The sequence below is a fragment of the Triturus cristatus genome, chromosome 3_2, assembly GCF_964204655.1.
Source record: "Triturus cristatus chromosome 3_2, aTriCri1.1, whole genome shotgun sequence".
NCBI classification, from domain to species: domain Eukaryota; kingdom Metazoa; phylum Chordata; class Amphibia; order Caudata; family Salamandridae; genus Triturus; species Triturus cristatus.
Genome location: NC_140584.1, coordinates 748,253,587 through 748,268,755, shown reverse-complemented (window position 1 = coordinate 748,268,755; position 15,169 = coordinate 748,253,587). Strand labels below are relative to the sequence as shown.

At 43.2% G+C, this 15,169-nt stretch overlaps 1 protein-coding gene across 1 annotated transcript; it reads right to left on the bottom strand.

The window, feature by feature from the left end:
• Positions 1-2,184: 2,184 nt before the first annotated feature.
• LOC146858046 (gamma-crystallin-1-like) lies at positions 2,185-12,825 on the bottom strand. The gene is made up of 3 exons (XM_085648823.1): positions 12,697-12,825; positions 5,950-6,192; positions 2,185-2,526 (listed from the first exon to the last, which is right to left on the bottom strand). Exons 1-3 carry the CDS (start codon positions 12,703-12,705, stop codon positions 2,254-2,256), a joined length of 525 nt encoding a protein of 174 aa, XP_085504949.1. The 5' UTR covers positions 12,706-12,825; the 3' UTR covers positions 2,185-2,253.
• Positions 12,826-15,169: the final 2,344 nt, after the last annotated feature.

Below are 15,169 nucleotides of genomic sequence, written 5' to 3'. Positions count from 1 at the left end.
TAAGCCCGCTGTTTATTAGTGTGTGGAGAGGCTATATCTACTATTAGTTGGCTCAGCATGCTAGATAGACGTACAATTTCTTTTTTTTTCCGGAGTTTTATATAGCGCAATCTTGACCCAAAGGTATCAGGTATCAGAGCGCTTTACATAAACACCAGTTACGTTATAGAAGGACACATTCATTTTTGGTAGTCACAGAGAGATTACGTGATTTGCCCAGAATCACAGGATGTTGAGCATCATTGTCGAGACTCAAACTCGGTTCCCCAGATTTGAGATCGACAGCCCTAGCCCATTCGGCCACATCCTCTACCCAATCAATAGTTTTAGATCCCCCACCTCATCCCTTAAGTCTTTTATTTGCAGTGTGAGGTGGGCCAAATTGCCCGAAATGGGGGATGGCAAGATTGAGTCGCTAAGCGTCTCCAGGGTTATTTGCTCCCCAGACAATTCCGCCATAGGCGAAAAGTGATTGCTGCAGGGTACGGACTATACAGGGAGAGATTGGCTTGATGGCTCGAGCCACTGGGTCTGTAACAGCAGAAGCTGAATGGGCTTTGCAAGTGCATATCGTGGTTGAATGTCCTTTAAAAAACTAGCAAGAGTTTGGACTTCTTTCTTCTTTTTTTGTTCTTTGGTATGGCCCCAGGATCACCTTGCGGCATAGAGTCTGCATTTAAAATGGGCTTGACCTCTTCTAGTTAGAGGTTGATTTCTTTAAGAGTGCATTACCTGGTTTGGTAGAGCCCTTCGGATATATAGCAATACGCTGAACTAGGTCAGAGGCTTTACGTTTCCCCATTTTAGGTGTGCAGATCAAAGGGGGAGTACCACAAAGCCATAGACATACTTAGAAAAGACAATCACAAATAAACGTAATGTGAACACAGTCAATAGTAAAATACCAAGTAGTACAATGATTAAAATTCAATAAAATCAACCCAAAAAGAATTTGATAACTAAAACGAATGCACTTACGGTGTACAGGAATACAGAGCAAATGTGGGCAAGAAGAATAAATGTCAACAGTCATAGATATTAGCACGCAGGGAGACATAGTACCTTAAATGTCCATTCAAGAATAAAAGCAAGTGGGGGTGGCACAGCCCAACCTCCTCCGTGCTCTGACGGGTGCAGGACATGGGTGCATGCGGAGCTGCGGTGCACTTTTGAGGCGCAGGCTGTCAATTACAGAGGCAAAGAATTATGGGATTAGTAGTACCCAGCAGCTGCAGAGATGCACGCAGCTCCCCCAGCAGCTTGTCAGGTTGATTTCACACACAGATTGCCTCCGAAGCAGCAGGCCTGAGGCACACTTTTGAAGCTCAGGTCATCAGTTATTGAGGCTAAGGATTATGGGATTAGTAGTTCAGCAGCAGCGATGCATTTGGCCCCTCCAGCAGCTTGTCAGGTCTATTTCACACACAGAATGGCACCAGAACAGTGGGGCTGTGGTGCACTTTTGAAGCACAGGTCATCAGTTATTAAGGCAAAGGGTTATGGGATTAGTAGTTAAGCAGCAGCGGCAGCGATGCATTTGGCTCCTCCAGCAGCTTGTCAGGTCTATTTCACACACAGAATGGCACCAGGGCAGTGGGGCTGTGGTGCACTTTTGAAACACAGGTCGTCAGTTACTGAGGCAAAGGATGGTGTGATTAGTAGTTCCATTTAATCTTCAAAAACTCATAACTCCAGTTCTACTTATTAGATTTTTGTTGTTTTGGTTTCGTTTTACTCATAAAAATATAATCTATTTTCTAACACTGTATGCAGTATTTTTGTGGTGTTTTCATTGTGTTACTGTGTGTGTTGCTCAAATACTTTACACATTGCCTCTTTAGATAGGCTTGACTGCTCTGTGCCAAGCTACCAGAGGGTGAGCACAGGTTATCTTTTAGTGTAGAACAGCACTCTCAGATGTTGTCGCTGACAATTACATTTGTTCCAAGTGTATCAGCAGCCATGTAGTTACAACTTTCTTGTCTAGAAAAAGTCCACCTTACATCCAGAATTTCTTGAAAGGTACAGAATAATCACACTGATCTCATGCAATCGCAGACCGTTACAAGGAACGCAGCTGAAAGGAGATTAAGACCATAACTGTGTCTGCTCAATGCTGCTTGTGCTCCAAATAAAAGTAAATATATTTTTTTAAAGTTGGCCATTTTTTAATAGGCAGACTCATTTTTATATCAATTAATTTTATTGTGTTGTTTAATAATACATTGAAATAGGTTCTTATTTTTTATCACATTAAATATGATTTACTCGTCTGAAGGAGCCAACCCTGGGACTGGAGGCACCCCAGTCACTATGTCGCCTGTACTCCCCGGGTCTCAGATAGTACTGACGTCCTGTGTAGTTGGGCTCTTCATAGAAGACCCAATGTCCATCATTCACTTGGCAGGAGTGGATGTCATTGAAGTTGAACCGTTCATAAACATTTGGGCAGTCATCTGTGAAGTCCATCATCTGGCCTCCAAAATCGCTTCTCTCGTACAGCCGGATTCTAAAGGATCCTCGGTGCTGTGTTAGCAGAGTAATACAAAAAAACCACAGTAAAGTTATTGGGTGGTCTTGTCAATGCTTGTGTTGCATATTCACTTGTGCCATCCATTGCCTTCATCTCATTCGTGATGTGCCCTAGACTGGCACTACTTGTTTCTTCTCCTACATAATGATGGGGTTTTCCTAACCCTTACGACACAGCTTTATCCTAAAGAAAAAGGAACTTTAATCATCATTTCCAAGCAGACCTGGGTGAAATCCCTCCGAAAGGTAAGAGGTCATCCCAGAATATTGCAACCCATCTTCTAGATTCCGCCATTTCTAAATTTACATTAGAATTCTGCAGTGTGCCGGATCATCAGACTCAATCTGTTATCTACAAACAATCCTGGAGGAACTTTCCAAACAGAGTTTAGGTGATCAATCTGTTCTTTGCGATGTCCCAAAAAAATGTACAATTATGAGATTTAGCCCATACATGTTTGCCTAAATGTTGTGTGATTTAGTTGTTTAAGCAAATTCTCAATGTAAGTATAGCCACAATTGTGATATAAGTAAAGTGTGCGTGTAGACAGACCTTCATCGTGCTGTGCATGTGAGTTTAAAATGCAATTTTAAATGCTCACTGGGCATAGAGTGTAACCTTTCCTGGAAGCCGTGCGATTTGCCTAGCCTGTAATAATTGACCATGTTTCAACTTGAAAAAGAGCAGCTAGAAGACATTACTGTGTAGGTAGGCCTGAGAAGGGACAGTTCATTCCTACATTTCAGGAAGTAACTGAAGACTTTTTTTCAGAAAATTCCAACTCCACCAATGTATAACACTCCAGATTAACTAGTAACACTTACAAACGTTTGTAAAATACTCAGTGTGTCATAAGTAATACTCAGCATGTCATAAGTAGCCATTCATTTGCATTCGTACATTTACAATGTAGAAGGCTCCACTATACCGTTGGCAAAAATAGTATGTGTCATAACTGAAAGGAAGATAAGACTTATACTAAACCACTTGAGCAAACAGTGGATTGTTTTCTAAATCATAGTCTTACAGGGATTTCTTTTTAAAGTTATAAATAGTGATTTCCTCTTTACAGATTAAAATGAAGTTTGCATTCATTTTGAGCGAGGCAAATTTTGAGACAAATGGGGTGAACTCCTGGAAGGTATTACGCCTCACTACTTTCAAAGACCACCAGCCGCCACTGGCAGCAGCATGGTTAGAATGTCGAGCGGCCTGTTGCAAGCACAGTACATAGCCCTCATGTCCTGTCCTCTGGCTGAGTAACAAAATACAGCCTCAAGTATGGGTCAGTAGGCCAGGTCCACTGCATCTGCTTCACTTTTGGTAGTACCCTTCTGAACAAAAGCTTCTAAGAGTGTTCTGCCAGCAACTGACACTCTGAATAGTAGCGATTAACCTTATGATCACCTGAGCTGCTTTCCTGCAAGACAAGATTTAGTAATCACAACCTCTCTTATTGGCTATCCTTTGTCCACTCTATAGTCTTTCAGAAGCTTCTAACTGGCTGAGGCCATCAGGTTGGCACGGACATTTTATAGACAAGTCTTTCTGATATGTTTAACTTTTAGTTTTTTCACAGTTTAGAGAAGTAATTGAGATATATTTTATCTCAATACGGCTATTTTACATACTTTAAATGTTTTCATTTATGCCCCTACATAAAAATGGAGGGGTTTATTTAAGAAAGGTGTGCCCCTCCGGAGCGTCACTTTTTTTGACGCTCCGGAGGTGTATGCCTCTCATCCATATCTATGAGACGACACAAAGCTGCATGCCTTGGATGATGGAGTAAGACAAAGCAGCGTAAGCCACTGCCTTGCCGTGTTCTGCATCAAGGAGGCATTCCATGGGCATTGAGTGGGTTTTTCCATGCCGCACCCATGGATTTTGACGCTGCCCCAAGTTTTACAAGATCACATAAACCTGGGACAGTGCCAAAACCTTACGCCTCCCCGGAGCAGGCATAACGAGTAGAAATATTCGTTTTTCTCCTCATTTCTTCCTCTTTCCATATGTGCTGCATTCTGCAACACACATGGAAAGAGGAACACTCCTCTCAGGATTTTTTTTCTTCAGGAAGGGACCCTTCCTACTCAAAAAAACAGTCGTGCGTGCGACAGAGGCACCCTTGACGCAAGGGTGCTTACGTTGGCGCTAGGCAGCAAATTGTGCGCTAGGACAGGAATACACTGTATTTCATAAGTACGGTGCATTCCTATCCTTTCACTTTGGCATAGGACAGCAGAGCAAGAAGACTTGCGGAGCCTCCCTACGATAATTCCTCATAAAGGAGGCCCCCAAAATCTATTTTTTTTTATATCTTCATTACTGCTCTTTTATTGAAACTTAGGGGCATATTTATGTGAGGTTTGCGTCACTTTTGCACCACGCACCGCGGTACTTGCGTGACACAAACCTCTAAGTCAGATGTTTGAAGTCATGCAAAGCCATTTTGCGTGGCTTTGAGTGGCTGCTTTGAGTTACTCAGCCCTGGGAAGGCATTCCATGGGCATTGCGTGGGTGTTCCACCCAACTCCCATGGATTTTGATGCATCTCCAGATTTACAAGAACTTGTAAACCTGGGGATGAACCAAAATCTTACACCTTCTCTACGTCTCCTCGTTTCTTCCTCTTTCTCTGTGTGTTGCATTCTGCAGCACACATAGAAAGAGGAATATTCCTTCCAGGATTGTATTTGTGCAAGAAGGAGCACTATGGTGAAAGAGTGCCTGTGTTGGCACTAGACTGCCAAAAGGGTGCCAGCACAAGGAACAGGACAGGAATGTGACGTAATGCCTGAAATATGGCACATTCCTACCCTTCAACTGTCACGCAGCGCAGCACAGCAACTTGACTATCTGCGCTGTGTGACTTGGCGTTAAATAATGCCCTTAGTTTTTAAAAATGATGTGTAACCTTTCCATGAGCCTTTTCATCTCTTAAATGTATTGCGTTATTATTGTTGATCCCTCTGAATCCTAAAACACCTTTGGCAGAGTGAAGACCCAAAGTGAGGCCATTATTACTATAGTGATACCAAGAAGACCAGCAGTCTTAGCCAAGCTCATTTGTCGGAATAATTGAATTTAGGTTCTCATGGGAGCTCAGGTAATATGCATTGATCTTATACTACTACACCCCGCCTCCCTGCCAGTGACACCCTTACAAATGGGCACAGTGTTGGCTACCCACTCTCATAGCTGGGTGACCCAGAATACAACCTGTTATGCTTGAATGGGAAAATCACAACTGAAGGAAGTAAATGATCTACAGAGAGGAATTTCCATAACTTCCTTTGCATCCATTTTTATCTTTGTATTAAATATATCCGATTTGAAAATAGAAAATAGTTATTCCTCAAGCATTTTTAAAATTATCTGGATTTTTCAAAACGGGAACATATACGAGGGCTTACTTCTGGGATCATCCGACAGGACCTGATGGAGTCGTTGTAGCCATTCCACCGCTGGTAGTCGGGGTACTCGCCCCTTCGCAGGTAGTACTGGCGCCCCATGTAGTTTGGGTGCTCATACAGCATCCAGCAGCCACTGTGGACGCGGAGGGAGTTGCAGCGGCTGAAGTAGGAGTTCAGGTCGGAGCAGTCAGAGTTGCACTCGTAGAAGCGCCCCCCATAGTTCCTGTCCTCGTAGAAGGTGATCTGCAGGGAAGACAAAACATTTGGTCCATTGTGCACAACACTAACCATGGTGAGAAGAACATAAGGGCAACAGTATGCACACTTTGTCAGCAGGGTGCGAGGGTCTCCTTGTTTACATGTTTACTCTCGTGCAGAGGTGTCCCCACTGAAGCCAGTAAGTGTCGTGTTTACTCTCGTGCAGAGGTGTCCCCACTGAAGCCAGTAAGTGTCGTAGACCTACGCCAAGCGCTGCAGGTTGGAGGCTCTGTTTCTCAATGGGAATCTGAGGAGCACAATGCTATAAGAAGCAAGCAACCCCATTCTCATAGGGAGCCATCATGCTAGCCACAACGGGCTTAAGAAAGCAAAATGGTTGCTCTTTACATGTTACAGGTGAATATCTTTTCTTTTTTCCGTGAATTGGGATACAGAAGAAGTTATTTCATACAATTTCAACAGCGTAGCATGGTCCTACATTTAGGGAGATAAACACCCCTCTACTCCAGCAACTATTTTACATATATGACCGGTGCAAGTTTCAGCCGCATAGTCACGTAAATGTTATTGGGATACTTGTTGACAAATGGTGCCCGAAAAAGGCATGTACCCTAGCTGCATATGTGCCAATCACCATCCAGCTGTGCAGTTAATTAAAAACTCGTTGAGGACATTTTAATTATTTTTAAAGTAAGGTGAACTTGCTACTCCACAAGAGTAATCCGAAAAGACTAGGGCTGAGTTTTCGGAGCCCTGTCAACCCATTCATCAAGGAATTATTCAAATATAGAAAGTCATGAAACCAGTGACACCAGGAGAGATTTTCCAAAGTCATGGCCTTGGTTGAATGATGCATATGGATTACATGCAGCAACAGACCATAAGGTTCATGTATACATCTCCTCTTTGATTTCAGGACAATCTGAGATGGAATAAGGGCAACTTGGCTGACGACAAATGAGGTATAAATAGAGGTCCTTTTAGCTTATAGCATCAGATACAGAGCCTTGCCAACGATTTAGGATAATCACTGATAATGTGAAAGGGTAACGTTAAATAAATAGTATAAACAGTTATCTTGTGAAACTATTCTTAATGTATGGCATAGATCCTAACCTCCTGCCTGCATGTTGGATACCACTGTTTTAAGAAGAGCAATGTGCCCTGTTTCTACTGGAGAGACACATTAGATGGGCTTGTAAGACCAGTACCTAATAACATGTATATGGGACCCGGTTGGAATAGAAAGAGTTAATTTATGCCCAGGGCCACTAGATCACAAAAACACCAACTATCTTTGCAAGAACATTTCTATTTTCCAGCAATTGGAATTAGTGAAACAAATTCTGTCATGATATATCATGACTTAAATATTTCCATAATAGATGAGTGTCTTGTTTTGTACATTGGTTTTCGAAACTCTCTTCTAAAACTGGTCCAACTCCAGCAAAACAAAGTGGCATGCTTAATGTTATCAATAAAAGATAAGACTACAAACAACCTACCTTTGCACACTTGTATGCACCTTTAATTCTTTAATGGTTTTTCCCTAAATCCGTGAGTTGAGCTTTTTTGAAAAAGGCCGCAAATTTAAACTTTGTACATGATGGTTTAAACGTTGCAGAAATTGTAGGCCCAACAAATGAGCTTTCATTCTAGTTCCTGAATACAATACTCAGGCGTTTTGGGCATTAAAGTGTCAGTTATTAGCTAGCTTCATTGAAATTTCCTATGTTGCTGATGAAAGCTTAGGGTCACATCTACTGTTAAGCCAGATTTGAAATCAGGGCTGTTCGAAAAAACATTAGAGTCCTAAGACACTAATGATGGACGTTAAACGTTAACTGTATTATCTCGCCCTGCACCATTTCACACAAGCAGCCTCTTTCTTTCACTATTTTTTCCCCTCTAGTCTTCTTATTCAAAAGTGACTAGAGGGAGCATCAAGCTTACACAAAATGTTGCTACTTTCTAATAAAAAGATAGACACCACCCTTTCCGTCTGTCCACAGCTTGGCTCTGAGGTCAAGGCCTCTTTAGGAAGGACAATGCCCTTATCTTGACATGCTCAGTTACAGCCTTTCCCTTGTGATGTCTTCAGAAAGCTCTGCCATGAGTTCTACTAGTTCTCAGAAAATGTATCCACTTCTTCCTTTTGCCTACCTTACCTCCACTGGTTTTCTCCCCAAAAACACACAGTGGACCTTATCATTATTTTTTAAGTAAATGTAGGTGCAAATTTAGATCTCTGTCTGAACGCACTTTTACATTTTTCTTTTGGTATTCAGAAATATTCCCAGCAGTAACCTTCCAAGAAACACTGTGACAGATAAAGATTTCCAGGCTTACTAGTGGAAATGTCACGTTTCTATTCTCGTGGGCTTCTGGTACCACTGTGCAGATTTCTACTTAGCACAGAATTCCACACTGGGGGATTAGATCCTCCTGTGCAAATGTTCTTTTTTCTCTCTGGAGAAATTCTCTTCTCCTACATCCCAGATAATATGGGGGTGATCAGTCCTAGAGTGCAATTTACTACTGTGGATTTCTCTGCACTCATCGTGGAGAAATCTTCTCTAGTAAATGCAATTATGCCAAGGAAACTGCCTTTGTGAACTGATGTCTGGCATAGAAAGGTCTTTCTGCTATAAACCTATGTTTACAGCCAAAAATACCTTTGTGAGCAGGACCTATGAAACTTAAACATACTTTCTGGTTTAGAAAATGTGCCTAGGGAATCAGTTCTGTACTTACTCCTTCTGGCTGCCAGTGCAACTATTCAGACCAAGATCTAATGACAATTCCCTTCCACTCCCAAGCCCAGACTGATGACTTGTGCTTTGGGTGCAGGCTACAACCTTGTGGAATACCTAGCATTTGGAAGCTAAGTATCTCAGGTTCTGAAGTGTTATGCTTCTACTTCGCCTGGCAATCTCCCATGGAATTAATGAGCTTTTTAAGAATTCAACAGTCTAAGATGTAATGTGTACTATGTGGGGTTATGTACTGAAGCTAACAACAACTTGCCGAGTGCATTAATTTAAAAAACACGATTCCAAAACACACATGGTGTTTCTATCATCAGGCAACTGCTTCTGTATTCCTCTCTCTCATTATCCTTTTAGTGTCCCCAGGTGAGAGGTGTGGCGCAGCTGCCAGGGCAGCTGACTCTGGAGCACAGGGCTCATGGTTCAATCCAGCGGCAGGTCAGCCCAGCACCATGTGACTCGGGGCAATAGCTAGCTGAATCTTCCCAGCGTCTTGAAACCCTTTGGGGTGATTTGTTCGCGATTTACAAATACTAGGTTATTATAATGATATCTCCTGCGTAATTTCGAGTAGTAGTAATACAACAGCTGATGTCACCAACAGGATAAGTATCTGTAATTGCGAGTTGGGTTATTGGTATGTCATACTACGGTGTATTTATGAAGCGTGCTTGCACCAAAAATGTTTCATGGCGCTATAGCAAAAGACACACAATTGATGGACGGAATGCAAAACAAATCAAAACATTCACCGCCAGTCAAGAGAGCTGGGTTAAATCCATCATTCTTTTGCTCACCATGCCAACCCAGTTTAGACCTGGCCATATGCAAATCAGTCTTGACCCTGTGCCTCATGGGAACAGTCCAGCCCGAACTGCCAAGCCAGGTCCTCCCTGGACCAGAAACAAGCATCCTAGGACCGGTTTCGGGGCTATAGCAAAAGATGCAGGGAACTCAGAGCTTATCCATAAACCTGTCTAAAGAGCCATGTTTTTAGCAAGGTCATAAAGCTCATATAGGAAGTTGTGACTTTAATATGTGGGGGAAGACAGTTCCATATATTTGGGGCAATAAATGCAAACCTTTAGCCCCCCATCTCTTTTTGTTAACAGATTTTGATGAGCTGATCTTAGGTTACGTTTGGGGATATAATTCTGGATTCTGGAGTTCACAAAAGTAGGACTTTTGCTGTATTGAGATTTAAAAATTAAACACCCAGTTTTAAACAGGGGCCTCTGAGCGACTGGCAGCCAGTGTGATTTTTGCCATCAAAGGTTTAGTGTGGCAGTGACTAGGCTGGCTCCAGACCAGTCTAGCAACCTGATTTTGAACCAGCTGCAGCCTCTTACTCAGTCCCTTTGGAAGTCCCAGATAGAGTGAGTTGGTGTAGTCCATCTGGGACATGATCAAAGCATTTATAATCTGGATGATGTCCTTGAGTGTAAAATATTTACAGATTTTTTTACAGTTTTTCGAAGCTGGAAAAAACAAGATGCAGTTACTGCACCTATTTGAGGCTTCATAGAAACATCTTCATCAATGGTAATCCCAAGGCTCTTGACTGCTTTTTTTGGGGTGGGATGAGCACCCATCTCCACTGGCCAAATGGAATAGTTCCAGCTGTGCAGTTTGTTTTTAATCATCACAATTTTAGTTTTATCCAAATTCAACTTTAACAGATGACAATTCATCCAGTCACAAATGTATAACATGGTGCTTCGAAAAAAACCTATTATGTCACTGATGTTGAAGAGTAACTGCATATCATTGATGTAATTGTGTCTCTTCACCCCCTGCCTCTGTAAGGTGCGGACTAACAGGCAGATATAGAGGTTGAATAGATGGGGGGGATAAAGACCCCTGTGGCACTTCACAGTTTAGCCCGACCTTTCGCGAGCGAAAATGGGTGAGACTTACCGATTGTGACCAAGCAGAGAGGAAGGCCTTCATCTAGTCTAATGCAGATCCCTGCAAACCTGGGGCCCTGACACAGTCAATTAGGATATCATGTCATGAATTATGAAAAGAATAACAGTTTTGTGTAGTTGGCGGGAAAGAAACCCGCTTGGTAGGGATCAGAAAAGGAGGATCCCTCTAAGAACGTGCATAGGAATTGGGCAACATGTGCCTCTGGTATCTTAGCTATGTAAGGGAGGAGTGAGATGGGGGCGGCAGTTTTTCAAGATGGAAGGATCATCCCCAACTTTTTTTTAAGTGGGATGACTTACTCCTCCTTAAAGGTGTGTGGGACAATGCCCTGACTTAAGAATAAATTAAGCAGGGAAATAACTGGGTTAGGTAAGTGTGAGACAATTGCTGCCAGGGGATTCCAAGTAACTCCTAAAACCACTTTTTAATGTTTAATAGCATGCAGAATTAGTTCCTTTGGCACCAATTAATGCATCTTTTCCTGCAATTCTGTACCTTTTCATGGAGCAAATTGCTCATGGTTGACCTGGAGGATTTGTCGATGGAAACCAATGCAGTAATACCTCAAGCCATAGTAACGCACCAAGCATGTGGATCTTGCAATTTCAAATTGGGCAGAAACTCCTGTCGCTGTCCAAACCAGTACTAAAACCCAACAAGTAATGCAGGCCTATCTGATGTACAGAGGGTTGCTATATATGTTTTTTTTCTGAGAATACATAAAGATAACACATGAAATACAACAATGCTCCCTAGTCTACGGCTAGCCGAGAGCTCAGGAGAGTCTGAATAAGACGTTTAGCTGCCCTTCTCCTCACATTCTCCTTTCTTTAGCCTCACTCAGCTGGTGCCATGTGTTATTCTGTTTCAGACCTGTTCCCTATGTCCCTCTGTTTTGTTTTCTTTTGGATATTTGCTTCCACTCAGCACCCCTTGGTCTCCATTTCCTTCACTGCTGCCCAGGGATCTCTCTTTCTTCTTTGTCGCTTACGCTCCTGCTCCATTTTAACTCAGTAGTGGAACTGGGCACAAGTAACTAAACAGATATCAGTGCCTTAACTTTCGAGACAATTACACTAATTACTTTTATTCCAGGACAATGTTTAAAATTGTCAGGTACTGTCTGGTACTACTGAGTACCTGCACGCCGTTAATTTGAAAGGGAGCATGCCAGCAATGCCTTATACTGGTGCAACACTTTCAGTGGACGAGTACCAGCACTTCTTGGTAGCAAACATGCACTCTGACAGAGAGTGCCTGAACATCTATATTCCCACTGAAAGCCCTGTTCCAGGCATAGCCTATGTTTGCTTGGACAGGACCACCAGGACAGGCTTCGGTCATGGAGAGCCCGTTCACCTCCTGTCCTGTCAACACTTGTCCCCATTGAGGACACCTAAACTCTGGAACACCCCTTAACTTTACTCCGGAATGTAATGACACTCAATATGTACAGTTAAATCACACTTTGGTGTACTTATGTATTTTTCATTTGGATATGCTGTGAATACTTAGCGAGGCACTCTGTCCTAATCTGTATAAAAAAGTAATAAAACTATCTCTGCCTCGTCCTTATCTGCACATTGTAGAGAGCACGCGCTGGTGCTTCTCAACCGAAGAAGGTGCCTGTGGAGGCCGAAGCTGACCAGCGCGGATTGCGTTTTTTGTATGCGGTCCAATTAATATCGAAATTTTGTGCGAAATAATATGTGCACACCTGATATCTGTCTAAGGTTTTAAACGGTTTCTAATGTGCAAATATACAGATATAAAAAATGAAACGGCAGCAGTGGTTAAAAAGAGAACGTCACAGAAGAGGCCGTGATCTTACCTTTCCCATGGTGGCTGCTGTCGTTCAGTGGATTTGATTCCGGACAGACAGACACCAGACGTTATATACTCTTCCGGGGGAGAGGGCCGCAAGCTCAACAAAGAGTATTTTCTGCGCATGAAGCAAAACGTATCGGTTTTTTGTTCTGAATGCCTGTTCGTACGGGGGAGGCCTTTTGGCATTGCACTAGCTTCATTGTAACACGACGGGAAGGGTCAGGGGTCACCCATTGCAAAGAATGCTGTTTTGAACTGTCAGCTAAAGCCAGCCCGGGTCCCACACCTGCTGATTCATGCATTCGCTGGAGTGAAACAGGTGGGGTAGAGGAAAGCGCGGCATAGGATGCTAAAGCTCTCGTCAGCACCCCCGATAGGCCCTTTCCAATCCTGGCCACAGAAGGAGCGGCGAACACATTTAAAAACAACATGGCTGGTATGCAAGCCACCATAACAAAAATCCGTGGTAGACTTATGTAAAAATCCATACCTACTGTGGGTTGAGTGCTCGCGACAGAGATTTCACCAGGAACAAGTGTTGAATCATAAAGAATGCTGCCACAGAGGCGTGTACAGATTATTTTTACAAAATGCCCCTGCATATGCACCTTCAGGAAACATTGCATTGATATTGTCTATTGATCTGTGCTAGTGCCCTCATTTGCATATGCACAAATGGGGAAAAGTGTCCAGATTCGCCTTTTAGGTTCTGGCCAGCAGAACACTAGTGCATAGGGACAGCCTGTAAGACACGACATGTCTGTCCCTTTGCATGGCACCTGACAAGTCGCACATCTGTACATGGCAGCTATTTACTTCAATTTGACCAATGCCATCATTGGAATCTGGAGTCCTACATGAATTATCCATGTAGGGCAGTTACCATGAGGCAGTAGTCATCCCACTTGCCCAATGGACTTAGATATAAGGTGCTCCAGCAGTAATACGGAGTGTTGCGTCCTAGATCTATCTGATGAGTGCTCGCTCCCGGCTCTCAGCAAAGTTGACACTAGAGATGCCTGCTGGAAGAATCTTCTGACTTCTTCCAATGCAGTGAAATATTATCTGCCCTGTATCAATTAATTGTGATGGAGACGTGTGCTTCAGATTACCTAAGGATCTCTCTATTTTCCATTCAGCAATTAGCTTTCTTAATAACTAGACACAGCTTATCAGTGATTCAGAGCCTCTTGTCCATAGCTCTTGAGTTGCTGTGTCTTGTTCTGCTAGACTTCAAACTCAAACAGTGATAAATAGTAGACTTGGGCGGAGTTTGGAGTGCCACAAACACTGGAGTGGGTTGGGTTGGGCTGTTCGCGCTGATTCTTAGCGCTGGGTTTTTTGTACCGTGCTGGAAAATCAGTGTGAATGGCACCATGCACAGTGCAGGAGGGCGAGGCTTCTTTTTGCAGCTCGAATAGATTTTCTACTCGAGTTGCTGCTTCCTCAATGCGAATAGATGGCTTCTCAGCGCAAGCGGTCGTGACTTGTTCACGACTGCCCGTGTTGAGAAATCTCGCTAGGAGATGGTCTAGCGTTAGATTTTCCTCGCACACCAACTTAGCAGTGGCAAGCGAAAAAACAACTCCGCTCTGGGAACCGTGTGCTCCGTGGAACACGGAGTGCGGAAAAGTACACAAACTCCACAAAAGGAACAGTGTTCACCGTCCAGGTCTAATAAATAGTTTGAAAAAATAAAGCACCGTGCTCCACATTTGCTTCTGACTAAGAGCTTTGTCCATCCCCTTGTCACCAGACTAGAGGTGGGTGAGCCGCTAAAGATTTGAGGCTGGCCCAAGTCAGTTTCTACCTCTTCTGCCTTTTGTAAGCTCTCACATTATACTAAAAGCCCCTGGGTGTGGAGGTGAGGAGTGGTAGACCAGCCCCGGGGATCTTTGAATTTTGCTCACCTCCAGAATCAAAATTCCAACTTCCTCTGATTCAAACCTCCCCCACTTCACCCAATGGGTTTTAAGAACTGTGGGCTTGCAAGGTCATATCTCATACAGGATGAAGCAATGCACAGTCTGCATTGCTTCTCCTGTGTTACACACAGTCTTCCCCGAGGTGCCGCACTTCAGTCTAAAACCACTACACCTGTGCTACAGGAATTATTGTTATTGATTTCACAGGTAGGGGAAGAAAGAAAGAGGCAGAGAGAGAGAAGCAGAGAGAGTGGATAAGTCAGAAAGAGGATGACAACAGGAGATGAGGAGAGAAAAAGAAAGAGAGACAAGAGGAAAGAAGAAAGAGAAAGAAAGATTGGCCCAGTGATGCTGGGTACATGAGGAAAGTATAAGATAAAGAATGACAAAACTAAACTGTGTGCATGAGGGAACAGAAGTAAATGTATGAGGGTGTAAGTTAAAAGCAGAATGGGCAAATTGAAGAGCATTATTAGCGATAGTAGTCAGACTTTGGGGCATCCATCCACATTGTTGCCTCAGCTCGTGCTTGGACTCTTACAGCCCAATCTT

Bases quoted from the DNA above. Each gene is read 5' to 3' on its own strand.
- LOC146858046 (XM_085648823.1), bottom strand. The intron at 2,527-5,949 runs GTAAGCCCTCGT...CTGCTAACACAG, and splicing joins CCTGTCGGATGATCCCAGAA to CACCGAGGATCCTTTAGAAT.